The sequence below is a fragment of the Lolium perenne genome, chromosome 7 (assembly GCF_019359855.2).
Source record: "Lolium perenne isolate Kyuss_39 chromosome 7, Kyuss_2.0, whole genome shotgun sequence".
Classification (NCBI taxonomy): domain Eukaryota; kingdom Viridiplantae; phylum Streptophyta; class Magnoliopsida; order Poales; family Poaceae; genus Lolium; species Lolium perenne.
The window spans coordinates 327,577,056-327,594,118 of NC_067250.2; the positions used below are offsets into that span (position 1 = coordinate 327,577,056).

Consider the following 17,063-nt stretch of genomic DNA (forward strand, 5'->3'; position numbering starts at 1 on the left):
AATGCTCGGGGGCTACTTTGAAAAAAAAAGGAAATCTCGAGTGTGACAATATAGAAATTGAGGGAGCCTATGATCAAACGCAAGCATTTGATCATAGCCTCGGGGGCTACTCCCATCGGGAGCGCTGTTCGCGCACCCGAGATATAAAAAAATAAAATATCGAGAACGAGTGACAATATAGCGACATGGTGCACTACAGTGTTGAGCCTACAACCAAGCACAAGTCCTTGGCTGTAGCCTCGGGGGCTACTCCCATCGGGAACGCTGTTCGCGTGCCCGATGAAAATTATCAGAAAGAAAAAGAGGAAAAAAGAAAGTAAAAGAAGGAAGAAGGAGCATATTTCGAGTTATAAAAATAACTCTACATATACTCCCATCGGGAAAGCAATATAAGTCAGAAATTGACTCGATGAAATGTGCTATTCCAACAGCCGAATAAGTACTCGACAATATATTCTTAGAACGCCAAAAGTTGCGAATAAATTCTGAATGCCGCAAAACACTGCGAAGGTAAGACCCCAGATCCGTTCTGTGCGGCGTGGCACCGTCTCTGACGGTGGTTTGCTACTTTTATCCGTATCAACAGATACGAAGAAAAATCCTAACGGACGCGTTAGGTACCCGATAAATTTGACTGGGACTCGACAGAATGGTAAGACCTTAAGCGGCACCTGTCGAAGTTTACACCAGTATCCCGAGATCATGTCCAGGGACGTGATCTTGAAGTAGGTTTTTGCGGATTGCCACTAGAGCAGTTAACTAGTACCTGATCCGTCAGATGAACTAGCCCCAACTACCATTATCCCTGTACAATATAGAAATTCGTGAGAAGAAATATAGAAAAGTTAAAGTTGTCAAGTAAAAATAAAACGTGGAGATTTTTCCTGACTCTACGATTCAAGCAAAATCTCGGGGGCTACTGACATAGGCATCCCCAATGGGCCTGTCGAAGATAGTACCCGGGGTTTACTGAAGGCCCACTACCCGAAGAATAAGAAGACTCGGAAGCCCAAATATATTATTAAGGAAAGCTAGAGTTGTAATAGAAAGTGTTGTGTGTAATCTTGCGGGATGAGTTAGAAACCTCCCCGGACTCTGTAACTTGTACAATACGAATCCCTCGGCTCCACCTCATATATAAAAAGGGGAGTCGAGGGACGAGAAGATCATCGAATCATTGTTGAGCAAACCCTAATTTCTATTTCGTCGAGTACTTTTCGGCTGAAACCTTCGAGATCTACTTGCCCTCTACATCCAACGAAACCCTAGTCTACTACTTGTAGGCATTGACAAGTTAATACCTTGTCAGTCCTCATCACTCCATCCACCCCCTGCATCTCCAACGCTGCCACCGATGGACGACCAGGAGATTACCCGGCTCGCTGCAGCCTGCGACAGGCGGCGGCGCTCCCAGGCCCCACGGGACGACGATGAGATCACCTGCCTCACTGCTTGTGATCCCTCCCAGGCCCAACAAGATGGCCGTCGTTGGTCGAAGCTCCCCAAGGACGTTATCTCCGAAGTCATATGCCGCCTCCCGCTCCTCAACGACAACCTCCGCCTCCGCTTCGCCGCCGTCTGCCGCCACTGGTACACCATCGAGCGGCAACACCTGCCCTACTCTCTGCCCAAGCTCTGCCTGGCTCTCCCGAACGGTTGCTTCTTCACTTTCAAACCCGGGTGCTTCAGCGTCTTGATACCAAATAATCGCTTATCTCGTAAAAACTACCGTGGCGCATCCAGCAGCCAGCTTCTAATTGACACCAAAGACCGCAACCTGTACAGCCTGGTGAACCCTTTCACCCTGAGGAAGAGGCGGCTCTCTGTCCCGTACGGCATCCGCGTCCATGAGGATGACGAGCCGGCTCCCGAGGAACTATGTTGGAGCCAGGAGACGCCGGTGCGGAAGCTAGTCGTGTGCCCAGACAGCGGCCTCGTCGCAGCCATTGTCGGCCACGAGTGATCCGCGTGGGTAGCGCTCTGTAAGCCGGAGGCGGTGAGGACGTGGTTTGTCAGCGCGCTTGATTCGTGGCGTTGTTACACGGACATGGTCTACTTAGACAGGAAGCTCTATGCGCTCACCAATGATGAGGACCTCCTCGCCATGGAGGTCAGCCATGATGAAGAGAGCGGCCATCCTAGGATCGGCCGAATTGAGCGTGTCATCGACGGTGCCGATTGCTGCTACACCTTACAGGAATTCACACGAATGCGCTACCTTGTCGTCAGACCTCACGGCCGAGGTCTGCTCATGGTCTGCAGGATTATGCTGGATTATGGCTGGACCACGTACGAGTTTGCGGTGTTTGAGGCGGACCTCCAATCGTCACGGTGGGTCCAGGTAAACACCCTAGGCGGCGACGAGGCGCTGTTCGTCGGCCAGCTGTCCTCTAGGGCTGTGGTGGCAGATCAGCACTGGGTGCCCAGCGACCGCATCTTCTTCCTTGATGATTCCGCTGGAATGGAAGTATCGGGACTGCGGGATGCCTTGGCCAACGTGTATAACATGAAGGATGGGAGGGTCAGCAAGCTACAACCGGTGGCTCTTGAACGACATGGCTCCTCAATACACAACTGGGATAGAACGGTGCCGCCGACATGGCTCTTCAGCGAGGACCTCGACATGGAGGAGTAAGCTAGCGCAATTGGATACATGTATTTTGTATTTTTACTAGTGCACCAATGAGAAGCGTGGCAGCAAATAATCTACTAGTGTCTTAGGTGAAATTACGTTGTCGTATCTATGTGTTGGTGTCACACAAAATTTTGCATAAACTTACGAAGTTGATGAGGCCATATTTTCTTCTGATGCTCTACTATGTATTGAACCGTGTCATAAGCCTCTTTTTTTTGATAAAGCAATATATTAAGCAAGTAAGCTGTTTCATTAAAAATCTTCCAGTCCCTTTAGGTACTCTGGTAAGGAAAAAAGTTCGTCAAAAACTTGCTGCTGCTAGTTCACAAAAAGGTTTACATCATTGGCAAGAAGCCCAACAATAAAATCGGGTGGATCCTCATGCCAGACTACTGATTGAGATCCCTCCGCTCTACTAGCTAAACAGTGGGCTACACAGTTGCTATCCCTGGGACTATAACTATAGATAACATGAGCAAAGCCTCGAGACAGGAAGGCGCATTCTTCATAAATCGCCGCAACAGGTCCAATTGAGTTTCCCTCTTGTTGCATTACCTCAATGACATTCATGCAATCGCTATTCACCTCAATTTTGGAGCAACCAGTCTGGCCTGCCGATGAAAGACCATCGCGCAACGCCCTGGCCTCTGCCGTTGTTGCATCATCCACATGCGGTATCCCATTGGAGCTACCTGCAATGAAATTTCCAGGATGATCATGAATAAGTGCTCCCGAAGCACCTAAGAAAGACTTGACTGAAAACGCTGCATCAACATTGAGTTTAGTATAACAATCTCTTGGTTTCTCCCACCCTTCTTTTCTCACTCTTGCATTTTCTTAAGAGCTCTGTCATAGTTTAGTGTTAAAGACTGAATAGCTTGAGCGGATCTTGCTGGCCTCAGCACATGCTCCTCATGGATAATTTTTCTTCGCTCCCACCACATATACCAGCATGACATTTTCACTAGCTCCCTCAGTCCTATACCATTTAGATTCACTAGTGTATCATAAATAAAAAAAAGCCTCGAAAGGTCAAGATTTTCCCATATTTCAACAACTCTGGGGCATTTGAAAAAAGCATGTAGAGTACCTTCACAATGAACTGTAAATAATGTGCCAATTAGCCAGCACCCCCTTACACGCCAAAGTGCCATGTAGTAACTTCCAAGAAAATATTTTGACTTTAGCAGGCACTCTGAGAGACCAAATATTTGCCCACACCGGATTGATTGATGGTTCTATCATCAGCCTCTTTGGTTCGCTTTTGCACCTAGTGGATGGTCTTAGATGATAGTTTGTATAAACTTTTCGTTCCTTTCCGAGTTGTTCCAAAAAATAAATCTAGGCCCCTTTGGCCCGTGAAATCATTTGCCCATCTCAGCCTTATGCCATGATGGGCCACCTTTTTGAAAAAAAACTCAGATTCGGATCTACAGGTCTTTGGTGTTCGCCGGTCAGTAACCATCGATGAACGCGACGCACTTGTTCGGCCATTGATGCATGAAGCACGATGGATTCTACCAGCTCTCTGAGTGTTGCTCACCAAAGATAATTTAGCCAAACATAATTGGAATGGGTGTCAAAAGTGGTATTAGCTTCAGACTACATCCTGTAGTTGTAAAATTCATATAGCTCTTTGGTTGCAACCGAAAAGATTTTTGCTGCCTGATTCCTGTTCTTGTTAATAGTCTGTTTGTCATTTATCCTGGACAACCATTTGAAGGCGCTAGGTCTTGTTAGATAGATAGTTGATAAGCTGAGCCCGCTGTTACATGCATGCTCATTTCCTGCCTCCTAAAACCTGCATTTGGAAAATGCCATGTTGTATTGTGACAACAACAAACAGCTATTGCTGGTGTTCTAGGTGTGTCAAATATGTTTGTTACTAGCATGCCTTGTGGATGTTGTACGGGATAAGGCAATGCAATGCTTTTTATTTCTCGTTGTACAGAATAAGGCAACATAGAAACTCTGTCTTGATGGAGTCTCTTTCCAGTCTGCAACTGTTATCAAGTTCAGAGACTTGTTGATAGGTCATGACTTTGAAAAGCAGGGCTAGTACGTGTCCGAGTTGCATAATCATTGCAGTGGCACCTTTGTGGTACTTAAATTAGTGACGGATCACTAGTTGACATCGTTTATGTGTGTCAGAAATCAGCTAGTTCTTGCTTTAGATAGCTGTTGCATGCATCATAGGTTTATGTCAGGCTCATTTCCTTCTAAAACCTGCATTTAGAAAATGGCATGTCTCATTGTGTCAGGCAGTGTTCTATACTTTACTGTTTGCTATTAGCAAGTCCAGGGCAAGCCAATGCAATCCCTTTTTCGCTTTTGAGGAGACAAGCATAAGATGGAACAATTGTTTACTTCACTGCTTTGAACTCATGTAGCCTATTTCTTTTGCACAGGCCTCTTCGTCATCATCGCCATCTCATTGAGCGGCTGCTTCTTCACGTGTTTCAGCAAGACTCTCCGCTAATAAAGAAAGCACACCGTAATATTTCACCCATGTTTGCTATTTCTTCTGGAAGGCAATGCTGCGAGGAACAGTTCTTTTTGTGTGTTGATTATTACCACTAGTCACCAACCCGTGCATCACACGGGCTACATAGTTTATGTCACATTAATATGGTGAAACTATTTAAGTCTAAAATTATTCATTCTTCAGAACTTAAGGACAAATGCAGAAAATATGCCCGGGCTAACTAAATATATAAGAAGAATTGCGTCAAATTTATATTTTATAACAATATATGATTACAACATAATAAAATACCTTCTACTTTCTCATTTTCAGCAAATGAATGAGTATACATAAGAGAAACTTACTGACATGGTTGAATACAAAGGTAAGTCCCTGGCAAGCTGTGTGCCTCAATTTTTAACGACCGCTGCTTTTGTTTCGTTGTAGGCCAAATAAAGTCAAGCTGTGTTACTCCACTGAAACATATACTTCGCCTGTTTCACGAACAATGGAGCAGGCAATTGTTTCATTAGCTGTAAGTTCAAAAAACAAACAAACTCTCAGTTGTTACAAATTTTACATGAAAGTTGTAATAAATAATTTTGGCAAAATTCAAGCATATGTTAATGTTTTATGGCACTTAATAAACTCTCTAACAGTGGTGTCTGCCACTTTATTTTGTATGAATAAATAGATACAGCTTTTCTCTGCTGCTGCTGCTGCAGTTTTCAAGTTGCAAGCTACCTTACTTCCATTTGTTTGCCATATTTCAATTAGAGAATGTGTATAAAACTATATGAAATCATCTCCATGGTACCAAAAAATTAAATAATCACTTAACTGTAAAGAAGGTCCTGAAAGAAGCAACTGATTAGTTTTACATCGTATTTAGAAAAATATGCGACACTTATTTTCGAACGGAGGGAAGGATTATTAGAGAATGTGCATTTTTAGAGAGAAACCATGCAACACATCGAGCTTATCAATACTTCGGTGAAAATCCTACATGACATGTCTCCCAAGTTCTAACGCATAACAGTTCTCTACATGTATTTGTGTGAAAAAAGGTACAGAGTATATATCAAAACAATACCTACAGAAGTGGAGACAATACCGATCAGTAGTACAAAATAACACTTATTTGATTTGTGGTGCCGCCTGAGGCAATGCATCCTGGGTCATCTTCCCTTCCTTTGGCTCATAATCCATTCAGGAGTATTATTGCTCGTAAACTCAGAAATTAATTCCATTACCATCCTCCATTATCTGCACATCAAGGAATGCACTTTACTCCAATATTTATTTTTTCCATTACGCTAGGTTTATTTCAGTATAATCACACCCCTTACCATTGACGATGTACGTTCATCTCTCATCTATATATCACTCTTGAGATGTAAGCGCTACTTCAGAGACTCTGCTAATTAAGCTTAATGGATAACTTAATTTAGAACGTGAAGAGCCACACCTAGAAGACACAGTGGTTGACGCAGAAGGCGACGCGGAAGGCTATCGGATAGATTCATATATACCACCAAAAACAGACGTTGTATTGCAGCGTTCTTAAGAAACTGAAAGGTAGGTAGATTTTGTAGAGAATGAACCCTAGAGAGAGCCAGAGAGCCTGGATTGGACTGTACCTTATTTTAATAGATTCAAATGTCGGTGGAAGACTGATGCTGAGAAAAGCAGAGCAAGTATTGCGGGCAAAACATGAGGAAGAGCAGCTCTCATGATTGTTCCACAATACGCCGAAAAAGATGTTGTAAATAATCTGAACATACTAACTTGATTTTCCTTTATATACACGTGTATCATGTTGCTCTGAAAAAATAAATAGTGACCAAAATTTTCAGAACACCAGGAATTTCCCGATAATTTGCAAACTCAATATTTTTTCACTGGAATATACTGAATAAATACATGTAGAATCAGGAAATTATTATCACATATATCACGTTCATGTCTGTAGTATTGTAAAACGTAAACATTACTGTTTTTGCCACAAATCAAATTTCTAGGAGGTCCCTAGTATGTATGACCAATCCTCCTACGGCTGAATTTTGTCGCCCCTAAAAGAATGTGTGGTCTCACCTTTTGCTGATCGATTTAGGATATGAATTAGTCTGAAATAGAAGATCACGTTGCTGATCTGAGACTCAATTCTGGCCAGCACAGCGGGAAATTGCTGCACAAATCTGGTAGAGCCCCAAATTTTGTATGATGCCGATATAGATGCAGCGGAGAGGCAGAGGTTGCTGCTGCACCATGAGTCCGAATCGATCGGAGGCAGGCCAGACGTTAGATGGAGGACAAACCAACTTTTCGTCCGTTTCTCCTTTTTAATATATCGATGACCAGCTTCATGTCCTTAGATTCCTGCGCTGCATCCTCGCTGTAATGTGTGCATCCGGCAGGATCATGAAAATTTGGGCTGATGCTTCAACAGAGTTGCAGTACGCGACCATCTGTGACACAAATCCGTCGGAGACTTTTATGTGGTTCGGATGGTGAGATGGCCATTGGAGATCTCGTGGTTCGCAAATCGGGTTAGGCGGCTATTTGGGAAGGAGAGGATGAGGAGACCACGGATAGGGCTATGCTACTTCATCCGACGGTTCTTTATTGATGATTAGTCTAATCTGAAGGACCTAATTTGTTAATCGCTAGGATTAATGTAGAGCATCGTTGGCCGTCTCCAATTAGTAAAATATATATATATATAAGAAATATGGTCGACGATTCAAAGTATCACTGTGGTCAAATTCTACATACCCTTGATTGCACGTATATATCTATATTTGATTTGACAATAAGAGCTATGGGAAAGCTAACCTTGTCCGTTCAAATTTGGTTCGAATTGGTGATTGTTGAGCTCCTCCACTTCTCTTCTTGCTTCCATGTCCCACACGTACTGTTGTACATGTGCTATTTTGCTCAAGTAATCATTTGATTTCTTTCGGTCCGAAGAAAAAGCCGTGACAATTTAAGAGCTGCAAGTACAATAGTAAAGCATAGCGGCATAGCATTATCATAATATTTAGAGATGCAAGTGGATTCATATTATGGTACATGTAACCCTACTTATTTCAACCAAATTAACTAATTTTCAATGACATCGTCATTTAAAAGCTTAGCTCATTTAGTTGAAATATAAGTAGGATCCCAGGGTAATATTGACCCACTTTCATCTTCAATAATATTACAAAAATAATTATCACTTTTGAGGGATGTACTGCAAATAAGATGGAAGTATAATACATCAAAATCTATCGAATAACTTGCATGTCTCTTACATAGCGTTGCAGTGCGTACTGTGAGGTTGATAACCTGAAGTCCAGATATGTTTTTGCACATACTACATGACAAATGTCCTTTCAATGGTATACTCCATCAGTTAGTTTGACTACTAACAGAATTGCACATAAATCACTCACATCTCTTCGGTCGTTGGAAAAAATATCGAGAACCATAATACCGAATGCTATATGGTACAAAAATATAGTTTATGACGATTCTAATGTTATAATTTGACTAAAACTAAAATGCAAACTAACTGTGAAACGGAGGAGTACAGGCTAGCAGTTGGTTTAATACCAAATTGGTGTAAGAGCAAGCGCGAGCGTGCAGACATGTGCGGAAATCAACGATCAAGTCCTAGTGTGTCATGCATATAAATTAAACGACTGTATTCATAAAATAGATGGAGGCAGGTGAGAGATGCAACTAACTCACGAATCTTTAATCTGATTAGTAGAAAGAATCGACAGTGTTGCGTATAATACATCAGCTTCAGCTTCCCATCCATCACCGGCGGACGCGAAGGTCTTTCCGCTGCTCCTCGTCTGATCTAGCACTGCCCGATAGGAAGTTTTGCAGCTGATCCTCCTGCCGTACGTGTGCGCATGTGTACCGATGGACGGAGGCGGTTTCTCGCCATCTGCACAAACGAATATCAGGGATAGTTCATAGGTTCCCTCAGGCTGTACGCCGGCGGCCGGATAACTCGCCATCTCGAGATTAGGTAGACGTGACCATTAATTAGGTTTTTCCTAGTACGGAAGTAGACGGGAGTAGGAATAGAGGAGTCACGCCTCACGCCTCACGCCGTCAAAGCGATGGCAGGAGATGCATAATTAGAAGATCTAATGGACGAAAATGGTTAATCTCTAGGATTAACGTGGAGGCTTGTTGGAAGTCTCCAATTAGTAAATATAAGATTGTTACATGACAAAAAAAGCTTCTCACAAGTGTGGTTGCAAAACAAACATGGGCTAATTCAGTTAGACTTGTTTAAAGTTAGGAAAGGATATCCTGGTTGATTCAACGTTAGTCTAGTAGCAGCAGAGTTCGATTAGTACAAGAGATCGAGCATGGTATAGTTAGCTAGAGTTTGTATAGGACACGTGGAGCTGGTCGTGACGTGCATATAAGTAAGTACATAAAATCGACAAGGCACGATCAGGTGATCGACTTCGGTATTGGGACATCCCAAGACTTCGCTAGTCCAATCGATCGGCCTGCTACGTCGCGTCGCGTGCACGGAAACCTCTCACCGATGAAAGACCACTCCGACGAGATGGCCTGCCTCGCTGCCGCCTGCGACATGCGGTGGAGCTCCCAGTCCCCAAAAGACAACGACGAGATCACCTGCGATGGACGGCGGCCCTCCCAGGCCCAAGGAGACGGTTGCCGTTGGTCAAAACTCCCCAAGGACATCCTCTCTGAAGTCATATGCCGCCTCCCGCTCCTCAACGACAACCTCCGCCTCCGCTTCGCCGCTGTCTGCCGCCACTGGTACACCGTCGAGCGGCAACACCTGCCCTACTCTCTGCCCAAGCTCTGGCTGGCTCTCCCGAACGGTTGCTTCTTCACTTTCAAGCCCGGGTGCTTCAGCGTCTTGATACCACATAATCGCTTATCTCGTAAAAACTACCGTGGCGCATCCAGCAGCCAGCTTCTAATTGACAACAAAGACCGCAACCTATACAGCCTGGTGAACCCTTTCACCCTGAGGAAGAGGCGGATCCCTGTCCCGTACGGCATCCGCGTCCATGAGGATGACGAGCCGGCTCCCGAGGAACTATGTTGGAGCCAGGAGACGCCGGTGCGGAAGCTAGTCGTGTGCCCAGACAGCGGCCTCGTCGCGGCCATTGTCGGCCACGAGCGATCCGCGAGGGTAGCGCTCTGTAAGCCGGAGGCGGCGAGGACGTGGTTTGTCAGCGCGCTTGACTCGTGGCGTTGTTACACGGACATGGTCTACTTAGACGGGAAGCTCTATGCGCTCACCAATGACGAGGACCTCCTCGCCATGGAGGTCAGCCATGATAAAGAGAGCGGCCATCCTAGGATTGGTCGAATTGAGCGTGTCATCGACGGTGCCAACTCCTGCTACACCTTACAGGAATTCACACGAATGCGCTACCTTGTCGTCAGACCGCACGGCCGAGGTATGCTCATGGTCTGCAGGATAATTCTGGATTATACCACGTACGAGTTTGCGGTGTTTGAGGCGGACCTCCAATCATCACGATGGGTCCAGGTAAACACCCTAGGCGGCAACGAGGCGCTCTTCGTCAGCCGGTTGTGCTCTAGGGCTGTGGTGGCAGATCAGCACTGGGTGCTTGCGCAGCGATCGCATCTTCTTCCTGGATGATTCCGCTGGAATGAAAGTATCGGGACTGCGGGATGCCTTGGCCAACGTGTATAACATGAAGGATGGGAGGGTCAGCGAGCTACAGCCGGTGTCTCTTAAACGACATGGCTCCTCAATGGACAACTGGGATAGAATGGTGCCGCCGACATGGCTCTTCAGCGAGGACCTCGACACGGAGGAGTAAGCTAGCGCAAATGGATACATGGAATTTTGTATTTCTACTAGTGCACCAATGAGAAGCGTGGCAGCAAATAATCTACTATTTTCTTAGGTGAAATTACGCTACCCTATCTATGCGTTCGCGTCACACTAAATTTTGCATAAGCTCAAGAAGTTTAATTCACGATTTGCATATTGAAGGGACCATCTTTTTTCTAAATGGGGTACCATAGCCTTTGCATCAGTTGATGAAGGCAGCTCTTTTATTACTAGCTAAGTGCCCGCGCATGGCCAAAACAACCCTAGCCACCCCAACTTGACGAAACCGAAGATGCAGCGAGAAAATGAGGGATAGACACTGACATGCCTGGTTTTAGGGACCATGCACTGTGGATGCGATTCAACAAAAATAATCATTTGACCAAATTCAGCTGCTGGAGTTGCTTGTGGCAGTAAACCTGGGGCTCTGTTTTCTGCATAAAATTCCTTTTCCTTTGTCCGTTCTTGCACCGGATGCTCTTGGTTGCTTCTATTCTTATCTTATGTCAAAGACTTTGCATTGCTTGGAACCGAACCAACAAGATGCCTCGTTCTTTCTTCTGACAACAGCATTGATGCTCTACTGGGTATTGAACCATATCATAAGCCTCTTTGGTTCTGATAGGTCGTGTAGACTTTTTATTCCTTCCCGCGTTGTTCCAAAAAAAATATCTAGGCCCTTTTGGCCCATGAAATCATATGTACATCTTTCGGCCTTATGCCATGATGGGCCACCTTTTTGAAAAAAAAAATCAGATTTGGATCTACAGCTCTTTGGTGATCGGCTGATCGCCGGTCAGTAACCATCGATAAAGGCCGACGCACTTGTTCGGCCATGGATGCACGATGGATTCTACAAGCCCTTTGAATGTTTTTCTTTCTAGTAACTCTGATCCCGTCCCTTGCATTAAAATTTTGAAGAAAGAACACTGTCGGTTCAAGGACTGGAAATTTCAAAACCTTATCCGGTGGAGAGAGGATTATGTTGGATTATGGCTGGACCACGTACGAGTTTGCGGTGTTTGAGGCGGACCTCCAATCGTCACGATGGGTACAGGTAAACACCCTAGGCGGCAACGAGGCGCTCTTCGTCGGCCGGCTGTGCTCTAGGGCTGTGGTGGCAGATCAGCACTGGGTGCCCAGCGACCGCATCTTCTTCCTGGATGATTCCACTGGAATGGAAGTATCGGGACTGCGGGATGCCTTGGCCAACGTGTATAACATGAAGGACGGGAAGGTTAGCAAGCTACCACCGGCGGCTATTGAGGGACATGGTTCCTCAACGCGCAACTGGGATAGAGCGGTGCCGCCGACATGGCTCTTCAGCGAGGACCTCGACACGGAGGAGTAAGCTAGCGCAAATGGATACATGGAATTTTGTATCTCTACCAAGGTTTTAAATAGCGTGCTATTTCATTTAGCGGGGACCTTCTCCAAACGCTATGCATGTTATAGCGCGCGCTATAACGCGCTATATATAAAATAGCGTTTTGCAAAAAGACAAGCAAATGTTAAGGATTTCAGCAACTAAAATCTTGTCCAGCAAACAAATTGCATAATCAAATCGTTCAAAGTAGATTCCCAGGATCAAATTAAAGGCAATATTTTTTAACACATACTAAAATTATGATTTAGAGCCAAGGAGGCAACAACAAAGGTGAAAGAACTCATTCAGAATCGGAAGAACTACACATCAATAGTTCAATACATCTACGCATCTACATATCAGGATGAGGAGGAGGTTCTAGTCACCTCTAACCTGGTGGGTGATTTTTCTAAGGCGTCTCCCACATCCGAGCCGAAAGAAGTAGCCGACAGAACTCTATGGGTGGAAGCAACGGACGCCGACGTCACGTTGGAAGAGGTAGCCGCCGCTTAAACACGTGCGGAACTGTTAAACCGGGATTTAGGCTAGGTTTTGCCGTACGTATATGGGCTTTAGGTATTTAGCTTTGTTGGGGAAATTGGACTTTTGGGCGGATGGGTTGGCATGCAGTTTTAGACCTTTGTTTTTTGCAGCTAAACGTTTTAGCGCCGCTACGTGTCATGTGTTTTAGCACGATTTAGCACGATTTAGCGTGTTATTTCATGTTTAGCACTGTAGCGACCATTTTCTGTCAAATATAGCGTGGAGGGTCCAAATTCGCTATTGCGCGCTAAAATCGACGAAATTGCGCGCTATTTAAAACCTTGATTTCTACTAGTGCATCAACGAGAAGCGTGGCAGCAAATAATCTACTATTGTCTTAGGTGATATTACGCTGCCCTATCTATGTGTTCGCGTCACACTAAATTTTGCATAAGCTCAAGAAGTTTAATTCACGATTTGCATATTGATGAGGCCATATTTTTCGGACAAGTTTTTCTAAATCCTTGACTTCTAAATCCGTCGACAACCGATCAACGTCCGTGTCGCGAATACTTCGAGAGAGGGTGTTTGCGAGCACGAAGAGGCTGCACTCGGTCCTTAGAAAATAGGCTGTGATTTGGATGCCTGATAATTCTTTGCCGCGAGTATTTTGCAACTCGTGGATACGAGCCATCGGGGCTTCGATCATTGTTCTTTCTCCTTCGGTAGCCTCCGCGTCCCAGGAGCGGCGGCGAAGAATTCTCTCGGCACCGTCAAAAGGGGGGATGTTGTCTTCAGCACATCCATGGTTTCCTCCTGAATATACAACCACTTCTTGCGCCACCATTGAACTGAGTCAGGGAGCTTGACGTCGAAGTAGTCGACAGTGGGGCGAACAGAAATTACAACGCCACCTATATTATAGGCGACGTTTGGAGAGCCATTGCGGCGACAGAAGAAAATGCGCTTCCATAGCGCCCAGTTAGGCTGGACGCCAATGAAGGGTTCGCGAGAGGGTGATGAAGATAGAAATATGGAGGATAGAATTGGGGGTCAAGTGGTGAAGTTGCAGACCATAAACAAAAAGCGATCCGCGGAGAAAAGGATGAATGGGGCGGAAAGACCGCGGATGAGGTGGTCGATGAAACTTACCCGGTACCCCATTGGAGGGGTTGGGTAGCTCTCCTCACTAGGAAAGCGCGGTGCGTTGGGCTTCTTATTGAGCCCCGACTTCTTCAGCAGATTGATGTCCTGAGCGGAAAGCTTGGATCTTTCCCACTCCGCGGTTCCCAGATCCGCGGCAGCCATTGAAGATTCCGGCGTGCTGTGTCTGGTCAAGCGGCGCGGAGGCATCAACAATGGCGCAGGAGTGCAGAGCTTAGAGAATTATGGAGCGCAAGAGGATTTGCAGAGGGGAGCACAGCAACGGCGCGAGCGGAAGTGCTCGAGGAAGAAGAAGGAGATCTTATATAGAGGTGTGGCGAAACGGTGGACCATTGGATAGAAAAAGTGTGCAGCAGATGATAGCCACATAGGAGCAAGGGTAAAACAGTATTTTACAGTGGAGGAGTTACGGTACATGCGCCAGGAAAAGCGGAGGACGTGTGTCCCCCACTTGCACGACGTGTCAACGTGGTGGAAACAATGGACCCACAAGGCAGAAAAATTGCGACTATTAACAGCAATGAAGTAACTTCGACCAAGGGAGAAAATTTCGACAAGAAAAATAAAAGGAGATTGGCGACAGGAGAAGTTATTGAATACTTGGAAGCCTTTGATCAAAAACAAGTTTTTGCCCAAATGCTCGGGGGCTACTTTGAAAAAAAAAGGAAATCTCGAGTGTGACAATATAGAAATTGAGGGAGCCTATGATCAAACGCAAGCATTTGATCATAGCCTCGGGGGCTACTCCCATCGGGAGCGCTGTTCGCGCACCCGAGATATAAAAAATAAAATATCGAGAACGAATGACAATATAGCGACATGGTGCACTACGGTGTTGAGCCTACAACCAAGCACAAGTCCTTGGCTGTAGCCTCGGGGGCTACTCCCATCGGGAACGCTGTTCGCGTGCCCGATGAAAATTATCAGAAAGAAAAAGAGGAAAAAAGAAAGTAAAAGAAGGAAGAAGGAGCATATTTCGAGTTATAAAAATAACTCTACATATACTCCCATCGGGAAAGCAATATAAGTCAGAAATTGACTCGATGAAATGTGCTATTCCAACAGCCGAATAAGTACTCGACAATATATTCTTAGAACGCCAAAAGTTGCGAATAAATTCTGAATGCCGCAAAACACTGCGAAGGTAAGACCCCAGATCCGTTCTGTGCGGCGTGGCACCGTCTCTGACGGTGGTTTGCTACTTTTATCCGTATCAACAGATACGAAGAAAAATCCTAACGGACGCGTTAGGTACCCGATAAATTGTTGGGACTCGACGAGAATGGTAAGACCTTAAGCGGCACTGTCGAAGTTTACACGGTATCCCGAGATCATGTCCAGGGACGTGATCTTGAAGTAGGTTTTTGCGGATTGCCACTAGAGCAGTTAACTAGTACCTGATCCGTCAGATGAACTAGCCCCAACTACCATTATCCCTGTACAATATAGAAATTCGTGAGAAGAAATATAGAAAAGTTAAAGTTGTCAAGTAAAAATAAAACGTGGAGATTTTTCCTGACTCTACGATTCAAGCAAAATCTCGGGGGCTACTGACATAGGCATCCCCAATGGGCCTGTCGAAGATAGTACCCGGGGTTTACTGAAGGCCCACTACCCGAAGAATAAGAAGACTCGGAAGCCCAAATATATTATTAAGGAAAGCTAGAGTTGTAATAGAAAGTGTTGTGTGTAATCTTGCGGGATGAGTTAGAAACCTCCCGGACTCTGTAACTTGTACAATACGAATCCCTCGGCTCCACCTCATATATAAAAAGGGGAGTCGAGGGACGAGAAGATCATCGAATCATTGTTGAGCAAACCCTAATTTCTATTTCGTCGAGTACTTTTCGGCTGAAACCTTCGAGATCTACTTGCCCTCTACATCCAACGAAACCCTAGTCTACTACTTGTAGGCATTGACAAGTTAATACCTTGTCAGTCCTCATCACTCCATCCACCCCCTGCATCTCCAACGCTGCCACCGATGGACGACCAGGAGATTACCCGGCTCGCTGCAGCCTGCGACAGGCGGCGGCGCTCCCAGGCCCCACGGGACGACGATGAGATCACCTGCCTCACTGCTTGTGATCCCTCCCAGGCCCAACAAGATGGCCGTCGTTGGTCGAAGCTCCCCAAGGACGTTATCTCCGAAGTCATATGCCGCCTCCCGCTCCTCAACGACAACCTCCGCCTCCGCTTCGCCGCCGTCTGCCGCCACTGGTACACCATCGAGCGGCAACACCTGCCCTACTCTCTGCCCAAGCTCTGCCTGGCTCTCCCGAACGGTTGCTTCTTCACTTTCAAACCCGGGTGCTTCAGCGTCTTGATACCAAATAATCGCTTATCTCGTAAAAACTACCGTGGCGCATCCAGCAGCCAGCTTCTAATTGACACCAAAGACCGCAACCTGTACAGCCTGGTGAACCCTTTCACCCTGAGGAAGAGGCGGCTCTCTGTCCCGTACGGCATCCGCGTCCATGAGGATGACGAGCCGGCTCCCGAGGAACTATGTTGGAGCCAGGAGACGCCGGTGCGGAAGCTAGTCGTGTGCCCAGACAGCGGCCTCGTCGCAGCCATTGTCGGCCACGAGTGATCCGCGTGGGTAGCGCTCTGTAAGCCGGAGGCGGTGAGGACGTGGTTTGTCAGCGCGCTTGATTCGTGGCGTTGTTACACGGACATGGTCTACTTAGACAGGAAGCTCTATGCGCTCACCAATGATGAGGACCTCCTCGCCATGGAGGTCAGCCATGATGAAGAGAGCGGCCATCCTAGGATCGGCCGAATTGAGCGTGTCATCGACGGTGCCGATTGCTGCTACACCTTACAGGAATTCACACGAATGCGCTACCTTGTCGTCAGACCTCACGGCCGAGGTCTGCTCATGGTCTGCAGGATTATGCTGGATTATGGCTGGACCACGTACGAGTTTGCGGTGTTTGAGGCGGACCTCCAATCGTCACGGTGGGTCCAGGTAAACACCCTAGGCGGCGACGAGGCGCTGTTCGTCGGCCAGCTGTCCTCTAGGGCTGTGGTGGCAGATCAGCACTGGGTGCCCAGCGACCGCATCTTCTTCCTTGATGATTCCGCTGGAATGGAA

The 17,063-nt window shown here is 46.2% G+C and overlaps 1 protein-coding gene and 1 pseudogene across 1 annotated transcript in view; both read left to right on the forward strand.

The window, feature by feature from the left end:
• The window catches only part of LOC127312947 (NADH dehydrogenase [ubiquinone] 1 beta subcomplex subunit 2), a 39,640-nt gene extending 34,517 nt beyond the window's left edge, over positions 1-5,123 (forward strand). The window contains exon 4 of the mRNA XM_051343481.2: positions 5,044-5,123. Coding sequence (XP_051199441.1) covers positions 5,044-5,073 — 30 coding nt within the window. The 3' untranslated portion in view covers positions 5,074-5,123. The remainder of the gene's footprint in view (positions 1-5,043) is intronic.
• On the forward strand, positions 1,355-2,635 carry LOC139833092 (uncharacterized; annotated as a pseudogene).
• Positions 5,124-17,063: the final 11,940 nt, after the last annotated feature.